The sequence below is a fragment of the Vanacampus margaritifer genome, chromosome 12 (genome assembly GCF_051991255.1).
Source record: "Vanacampus margaritifer isolate UIUO_Vmar chromosome 12, RoL_Vmar_1.0, whole genome shotgun sequence".
Taxonomy (NCBI): domain Eukaryota; kingdom Metazoa; phylum Chordata; class Actinopteri; order Syngnathiformes; family Syngnathidae; genus Vanacampus; species Vanacampus margaritifer.
In genome coordinates, this window is record NC_135443.1 from 14,543,387 (window position 1) to 14,551,933 (window position 8,547).

General features: G+C 39.0%; 2 protein-coding genes and 1 long non-coding RNA gene across 14 annotated transcripts in view; all 3 read left to right on the forward strand.

The window, feature by feature from the left end:
- Positions 1–2,883, forward strand: part of tacc2 (transforming, acidic coiled-coil containing protein 2) — a 47,919-nt gene extending 45,036 nt beyond the window's left edge. For all 12 annotated transcript variants that reach the window (XM_077581125.1, XM_077581127.1, XM_077581129.1 and 9 more), the window contains 5 exons: positions 342–385; positions 1,116–1,276; positions 1,364–1,470; positions 1,643–1,763; positions 1,990–2,883. In XM_077581125.1, coding sequence (XP_077437251.1) covers positions 342–385; positions 1,116–1,276; positions 1,364–1,470; positions 1,643–1,763; positions 1,990–2,055 — 499 coding nt within the window. In that variant the 3' untranslated portion in view covers positions 2,056–2,883. The remainder of the gene's footprint in view (positions 1–341; positions 386–1,115; positions 1,277–1,363; positions 1,471–1,642; positions 1,764–1,989) is intronic.
- Positions 2,884–3,319: 436 nt separating this feature from the next.
- LOC144061076 (uncharacterized) lies at positions 3,320–4,732 on the forward strand. The gene is made up of 2 exons (XR_013296072.1): positions 3,320–3,744; positions 4,194–4,732. It is a non-coding gene; the product is annotated as an uncharacterized LOC144061076 (long non-coding RNA).
- Positions 4,733–4,940: 208 nt separating this feature from the next.
- ly6pge (lymphocyte antigen 6 family member pge) lies at positions 4,941–8,250 on the forward strand. The gene is made up of 3 exons (XM_077581141.1): positions 4,941–5,286; positions 6,339–6,455; positions 7,250–8,250. Exons 1-3 carry the CDS (start codon positions 5,226–5,228, stop codon positions 7,426–7,428), a joined length of 357 nt encoding a protein of 118 aa, XP_077437267.1. The 5' UTR covers positions 4,941–5,225; the 3' UTR covers positions 7,429–8,250.
- The last annotated feature ends 297 nt before the right edge of the window (positions 8,251–8,547 follow it).

The following is an 8,547-nucleotide window of genomic DNA, read 5'->3' on the forward strand; positions in this document are numbered from 1 at the left end:
ACACTAAAAGGATGCAGAGAGAAACGTCAGAAGGTTTTGGGTCGGGGTCCATCTGACAATATATTTGGCTAGACTTACTTAATTTAGAAGATTGTGATCGGGATAAGGAGGACAAAGGGAGGGGGCAATGCTAATTCCTCTTACATTTGTTAGCCTTCTTTCCCCCTAACAATCATAGAGAAGGAAAATAGATGTAATAATTCTATTGAACTCTGAGAAGAAGAAAAAAATCAACACAAGTGTATTTTTTTTTTGTGCTATATAACTAAATGCTTATTTCAAACTTCAGTGGTTATACTGTGTGTCCATCTGTCTAATAACATCCAAATTCTCATTTATAGGAGGATTGTTTCTGAGTATGAGAAGACGATTGCTCAGATGATCGGTGAGTTTGGGATCACACCCATATAACTGCAAGCTATTTTGTGCACATTAAAATTGCTTTGAGTCACAATTCCCGACACAACTTTTTGCCGCACTTCAAATTGTGCATTATGCCAATCCATTTCCACAAAACCTTAACGTGCTTCAGCTCAAAGCCAGCTTGACCGCTTGCACTCGTCCTTTTTCCACAGGACTTTTCAAATCCGTAACCTGAAAGTCACGTTCTGCTAATGCTCGGCTCTCATTTGCCTTGGGCTCCCAGCTTGACTTAACACAGTCCTTTTTGTTTCTGTTCTGCCCCCTCTGTTTGCGCCTTACTATTTGATAACCCTGACAGGCATGCCAGGTGAGTACCGCAGACTTGTGCTTCAACTCGTTTGTGCCCGCTCACATCTCTCCATCCGTTTGTCACCGAACGCAGCTCACAGCCTGCCTCACGTCCACTGACACGTGCTTGTCCCTTTTCATTTCATTTCATTCTCATTTGTTCGTGGACATTTTATTGGCATTTTTAAGTGTTTTGAAGAATTATTGTTCTACAATTGACGGAACAGAACCAGTGTGATAGCTGTCTTAAAAATCCCATTTTTCATTCAGTCTTCAATGTAAATGATCCATATAAATATTTTTCCAAATGTGTGTTGTTTATACATTTTTGACATTGTTGAGCCAATTCAAGTCTCTTCAGGAGATACACTGATCCATGTCCTGTGTATGTGTACGCGTGTTAGAAGATGACCAGAAGGAGAAGTCTCTGTCCCACCACACCATTCAACAGCTGATCATAGAAAAGGACCAGGCCTTAGCCGACCTCAACTCTGTGGAAAAATCTCTAGCAGACCTCTTCCGACGCTATGAGAAGATGAAAGACGTGCTTGAGGGCTTCCGCAAGGTAACTTTTTTGGGATGGGGCTTGACAAAAAAAAGCTTGGAAACCAAGATGAAGATAAGGAAAATGATAGCATGTCATTCTGTGTAGAATGAAGACGTTTTGAAGAAGTGCGCTCAAGAGTATCTGTCCAGAGTCCGCAAAGAGGAACAGCGGTACCAAGCTCTGAAGATTCACGCAGAGGAGAAGCTAGACAAGTAAATCCAACGCGTGCTTGTCATTTTGATGATGGTCACTCACTTTGCCCAAAATAGCAAAACAGCAAAATTCTGTAAACACACATTTATATTTCATGATCCGTTTCCAAACCTGTGACTTCCCTCTGATATCTTAAAGAAGATTCTGCAAAAGTGCCTTTTGTGTTTCCAGGGCCAATTTGGAAATAGCTCAGGTGAGGGCTAAATCCAAGCAGGAGCAGGCTGCCCACCAGGCCAGTCTGAGAAAAGAGCAGATGAAAGTCGAGTCTCTGGAACGCACATTAGAGCAAAAGGTTAGTCGGATAAGCACTTCATCTGGCCAGGCGGGAACCATATTTGGGTGTTCATCAAGTGAAATGTAATGGGACATGGTGGCCAATATTGTTCAATAATGACATTTTGAATGTACATTTATGTCAAGTAGTACCATTAGGTGTTAAAAAATATCACATGAATGCAAATATGTGTGGGTTTTATTGTACCCTAACTACAGAATTTGTCTGCAAAACTGTTTTCCAGAACAAAGAGATCGAGGAGCTAACCAAGATTTGCGATGAGCTAATAGCCAAGATGGGCAAGTGTTAGCACGCACACGCCGTTTAGGATCAGTCGAACGCAACAAGCCGTGCTCACACATGAAAGGATGAGTTGTGTGAGAAAAAAATATATATTAGAAAGACTCTTAAAGCCACACTGGGCTTACGTTTTCTACTGAGCTGCACACAGATGGCTTCCTTTTAATCACGCTGTATATTTTTGATGTGGCACTGTATTGTACTGTATCAGGGGTCTAGTTTAAAGTTTTAGAAAGTGTACCATGTCATTAATTTGTTGCGTGCGTGCGAGCATATGTTGATGATTGCTTGTGGATTTTATTGTTGTTTATGATGTTGCCATGACAGCCACTGAGGGAGAAGACTGTTTACCCACTCCTCTTGATGCCTCCTCCTCTAAAAATATAAATAAAAATAAAGAATGGGGCAGCAGCCTATTTTGTAGAATGATTCAGTGCTAAAAGAATGAAAATAATCACTGTAGCTTATTGCATGCAAGAAAAAAGAAATCTTGTCCGTTTTCTATACAATGTAGAAAATGTTAATTCTGAAAGATACATTTTTTATGTGCTCTCTATATAAAACACATTATTATTAATTTGTCTGAATTATTCATAGGCAGTAGCTACAGTAAAATGCTTTCTCAATGTAACCTTGTAGATATTTGTCATACTTGTCATAGCCGTCTTGATGAGACCATGGGACTTTATTTTTCTTATTTTATTTTGATATAAACCAAACAAATTTTGACTGTATTCAGATGTGCCCCAGTTCTGCCTGGGTTGTTGTATCACACTCATGTATGCACAGCTGCTGTACAGCATATGCTTACAAAGTGCAATAAAAGATGGCAATAGAAGACAGTGGTTATTTCCTTGTGCCGCACCAGTGACACACTTACCTCTATTGAGTAAGATTTTTTAAAAAAAAATAATAATAAATTATAAATAACAATGGGGTTATCTCATTGCATTGGATATGTGTCCACGTCCACTGATAGATCTTCAAATCTTGTATTCCTCAAGCATATATTTTTCAACAATTAGCAACAAATCTTGTCTGAATAAATTGTGTTTTGAGTGTCACTTGCTGTTATTTACATTATTAAAGGTTCTGTAATATTTGTTTATTAATTTAATCCCCCCCTCTCCATAAAATGAATAATCAAAATATATAGTTGGTTAATTAGAAATAATAATAATAAAATACAAGGATTATGTTAGTTTTTTTTTTACAAAAAGAATGACCGTTCAAAAAAAAAAAAGCAGAGGAACGCGAGTGGAGAAAGGAATTCCCGCTGGGTGGCGCTCCAGTTACAAACTCAGAACACCTGATTTCCTGTTCCGGTTCATTTCAATCCCATCGCAAACAGCTTCTGTTTTGAGTGAGTCCATTTTCAACCGATATGGATCAAACCCCGAACAGACCTGGATGGAACGAACGGTTTCCCTCCCCGCCTTCAGGTTGGGCTCACACACCCTACAGAGGCACTGGACACCGCGGTGGTCATCACGCCCGGGGCTACCCCTCTTACTCGTCCAATTCTCCGACGTATTCCCCCGGTTTTAACCGTGGCCATTGGGGAGGTTCGCCAGGAAGGTCCGGTGGCGCAGGACGGGGCTACGGAGGTTCTCCTGGTATGTTCGGCAGTGGTGGCCGCAATTTCGGAGAGAAACAACGAAGGGGAAACAGTTTCGGAAGGCCAAACCACTTCAGTCCGGTAAGCTACAAAATATCTCATGGTACTTGAACCCAGCCCTTCATTCCGACGGAATCAAATGACAACATACAAATTTACGACTCGTTGGAACTTAATTGCTACTTTTTGCCGTCCAAGCAACAAATACATAAGAAAAAACACTTGCGGGGCACGACTTCCGGTGAAACGCCACACGAGTATCGGTTTTCGTTTCCGGTGCGGTTTATTTAAACTTTTTAGTTTAGCCCCCAATCTTAATAAGGTTGAGTAGTCACAGTTTAGCCTTGAAAATGATTGATCCAGACCTTTTCTTGATTTTTCCACCCTGCACTCAAAGTGTTTACTTGATGTGTGTTCAGTAAACAATATTTAGTGTGTGTTCTTAGTATAAGCGGACTGTGCTGAATGCAAAAAAAATCTTCCAAATATGTATGAATAAAATGACAACATACTACTTGTGTTGTTTTCAGCGCGAGTCTTCTGACTCGATCGAGAGGTACTTCAGTCCGTCCATGTTGGAGGATCCCTGGGCAGCGCTGCAGCCAAAGCACACAGAGGCGCCGACCAACAACAATCCATAAACAGGATCAATATCGCGCAAGGGCAAGTAGCCGGGAGCTTCCTGGTTAATGCAAGAATCGTTCAGTTTGATTGGATGTGTCTGCATTGCATAATAGGCTCAGATGCAAGTTTTATGCATTGCGTTTTGGGAAGTTTGTGGCCTATTTGGGGTTAACAGAAGGCCCTGCTTGAACATTTTAGTGTGGGAGGCGATCCATTTGATGTGATGTTTGTATTGTACATAAAGTGCAGTTATGCATAATATTTGGGGATTTTTTTTTTTTTTTTTGGTAACAGAATTAGGCTTGTCTTGTGTTTTTTTCCCTGCTAATGCAAAAACTGGTTGGTTTGTAAACTTGTATGTGTTGTACACATAATGAGTAAGTTTATACACTATTTTTGGACTGCAATTGATGACATTGTTATTATTAAATTGATGAAAAACAAACCTTTTTTTTCCTGTGTATTATTTGCTTTACTTGATTTACCTGTCTTTGTGTGCCTTATTAGAAACAGTTTAAATATGGCACAGCGTCACCGTCAACAAATGGATATATAAATACAAAGTACACAGGGTCTTAGAAACTTAATGAGTCACAGTTTAGAGGGGATATACTGTCAAGTAGGGATGAAGTCGTGACCACTCACACCGAGGATGGGTGTGGCCTATAGAAGGAGATGCGAGAGCTCCAGGGTAGAACTCTACTTCTGTACTTTGTGTCCGTTTGAGGATATATACTGTCTGTCTAGTAAAGTGGAAATTCTGAACAGCGAGGGCCATATTGAGGGTCTGCTAATCTTGTCCGCGCAAGACAATATTAGCTTGTCCGACAAATCGGATTAAGTTTTGCAAGGTGGTGTTGGGGTGGGGGATTCTTTGGGGCCAAAACAACCCGCTTTTCATCTTGAGATCAGGACAAGGACGTTGACAGGACAGCACCATGAGAGCTTTGCTGTCCTGTTTATTGATTTTGCTTTGTGTGGTCCTGCTCACATCAAACGGTAAGAAGTATTTCTTATTATTCTTTCCACCCTTGAGATTGTTGCTCTACTTTCTGTCGACTTATTTATATCGTTGTTTACTCTTTTGTCGCTGTCCGTCTTGCGATTAGCCTGACTTTCTTTTCAAGCTACGCAACAGTGTATGCAATTAAAATTTCATAAGGTGTTCATAATGCACTATAGAAAGTAATGCAAGACTATATATATATATATATATATATATATATATATGTATGTGTGTATAAAAAAAAAAGCACAGTCAGATTTTCTATTTTTGCCTCTGTTTAGTTGTTGTCCATCAACTGGCATGCAATCCCCGCATCTAATCTCTTAATAGGACTGCGGGCTAATGCTTTTATCGTGTGTGTGTAGAGCAGAGCACTTGTGTTTAGGGGATTGATTGGAGTCAGCATGGGGCCTGCCTGGCATGCCAAGTATAACACCTGCACTACAACAATAGTGACTCGTCTTCACGCAAACAATTCCAGGGCACAAGATGCACTCCTTAAAATAGCGCCCACACAAAACGTCGGTGTTTCACAATAGTCATTGCTTAGTATCTATATTGGGGAGTATTCTAAATTATTTATTTAGAAAATACACAAATGTAAAAATATATATTTGTTGTCTTCTATACATGTATAATATACTAGTGTACACTGTATTTTTATGTACATATACAGTATTAAGATTAGGTACAACTTTGTCACTACTGTACAGTGAAATGTTGATTGACAGTTATTTACTGATTAGCATACCACATTGAGGCTAATAGTTAAAAAGCACATTTTCACATCAACAGTACCCTCGGATAAATAACTGACGCCATATTGACAAATTATGATGATTTTATTAGTGTATCTTTATTAGCCTTTCTGTTTTAATAGTTAGTAACTACTTTAGCAATAAATTAGTTTATTAGCAAAATTAGCATTTGCCTGTATTGCTTAACTAGCAAGCCAGTCGTTTTGGCACCAAATCAGTTATTATGAAACCATTCAGTACATATTTTTTTTATAAAGTACTCCTCTGTTCTGTTGTCTCTTCCTTAGGTACGGCTCTCCAATGTTACACCTGTATGGGCTCCAATAATGAAGACTGCAACCGACAAGGCTCCAGAACATGTCCCAGCTACTCTGATGCCTGCGCTGTGGTGGTGGGCCAGAATAGTGAGTCCAACACTGACAGTTTTTTGTAAGCTTCAAACTCACTGATACCAAAAATAAAAGACATAAGTGTATATTTGGTCATTTGTTTTTCAAATAGTATATAAAGTCCAAGCCAAATAAAAAATTAATTAAAAAAATTTCATTGCAGCCATTTTCTGTTAAATGTCAATTTTATAGGGAAGATTGCTTTAAAAACATAGATGACGTGCAGCTACCATGACAACACATACGGTAGCTTATAAAACGTATCCACACCCCTGTTCAAATGCTAGGTTTTTGTCATAAAAAAACTGAGAGATAATTTAAAAAAAAATCCCACCATTAATGTGACATATAACCTCTAAAATCAGGTGGTGAAACTTTTGCAATTATGGCCCAAAAAAATCAACCTTGGCTTCATAAGACCGCAACACATTTCTTATGTTTTGGGGAGATTTTGTTAAGGTCCAATGTAACCAAGGTTAGACTTTTTAGCATAATTCTAAGATATGTTTGTCACAAACTGACGGAAAAAAATGACAGGAAAAGCCTACTAGAACATATAACATTTAAATGGTAGCTGGTGTGTGCCGACTCACCAGTTTCAATGTGACTGATTAATTCTTTAAAAAAAAAAACTGCCACATCCCCAGTTATAAGAAGAGGGTGTGCGGTTAGAAAAAAATGTACCAATTTGCTTTCCTTAAAAAAAAAAAAAATGCCCTTTTGATGGCTTTCTGAGCCATTAAACTCCCACTTTACATAATCGAATTTAAATTTAGTTAAATGAGCGTGACCGAATTGTCTGTTGTCAGGCGGAGTGATGAAGTCCTGCTCCTACAAGTCCTTCTGCAGCCAAGCTGGCAGTCGGAGCTACAGAGTTCACTGCTGCTACAGCGACGACTGCAACTTCACAAGCGCCGCTCACGGGCCGCACACACCCACCTATTTCTTGTCGATTTTAACGTTGCTCTACCACTGCTTTTTCAGGTAGACCATGTCACAAAAAAAAAAAAACAACTCTAGCAAGTATCTCATCTACTGTTTATGATTACAGCTCAAATACTCTTCAACCTAAAATGCCATTGACAAACATATTTAATGCGTTCTTGGGAAGCTCGTACGCATTGAGTTGCGAGATTGAAGAGCTCACGTGGCTCTGGCTTGTGGTGTACTGTATTTTCTTAAATTAATTAGATGAGGAAGAAGGGAAGTGCTGAAATAACGTGTCGATCATTTCTGAAGAGCCAGAGAGAAAAAGGAAGGCGTGAGTAGAAGCGAAGAAGTTGGTGTGCCATTGCATCATCAGCCTATTGTCGTTTGATGAGCTATTTTGGAATGTGGTGAGAAAGTCATTATCACAAACTGCAAATCCACGTAAGCCTTTAACCTGTGACCAGGTGTGTTGCACGGACGAGGCTTTTTGCACTCAGTGAGGGCGACGCTGTGGACGATCGTGTACATAATACACAGGTGTGGGCATCCACTGCTTTCATCACTACGGTATTAAAATGCAACAAAGGAAACGTTTATGAAACTCAAAAATACATATAATACTTAAAGCAACGTTTTTTTGTGTGTCAATAAACAAAGCTACAGATGCAACTCCTCTCACAGGTGCAGGTTTTTATTCTACTAAAAACAATTTACAGTAGGCCACCATTTACGCTAGCAATGGATCATTGCTGATGAATGATTGTAGAATTGTATGTCCATAATGGAATGTACAAAAAAATGCAATTTATTACAAGTGCTGCTGTGTTCATGTTCACCTTTTCAATGTCAAAATGAATAAACGAAATATTTCTGAACAGAATTATTATTTGTGTCCTTATATGTCTCAATTTTCTCAAATAGAGTGAAATGCAAGTATCAACACTCAAATATAAACCTAATGAGTAATTGTACAATGTTTAGGTTCCAACATGTAAACATGAACAGTTGTAGAATGTTTACATCGAAATATCTAAATGTAGTTTGGTGAACGCATTGACAGACTAGATCTTTGCTCAGTTTGGTTAAAAATAATACAACTCGATCAATCCTGAATTCAGTAAAGAAAGGCGAGGCAAAAGCAGGGCAGCTTTACAACGTAACTACTACCTGTATATGT

What these genes read in the sequence shown, in the direction of transcription:
- ly6pge (XM_077581141.1), top strand. Translation starts at nt 5,226, where the DNA reads ATGAGAGCTTTGCTGTCCTGTTTATTGATTTTGCTTTGTGTGGTCCTG. An exon ending in GGTCCTGCTCACATCAAACG is followed by an intron (nt 5,287 to 6,338) that starts GTAAGAAGTATT and finishes TCTCTTCCTTAG; the next exon opens with GTACGGCTCTCCAATGTTAC. An exon ending in TGTGGTGGTGGGCCAGAATA is followed by an intron (nt 6,456 to 7,249) that starts GTGAGTCCAACA and finishes GTCTGTTGTCAG; the next exon opens with GCGGAGTGATGAAGTCCTGC.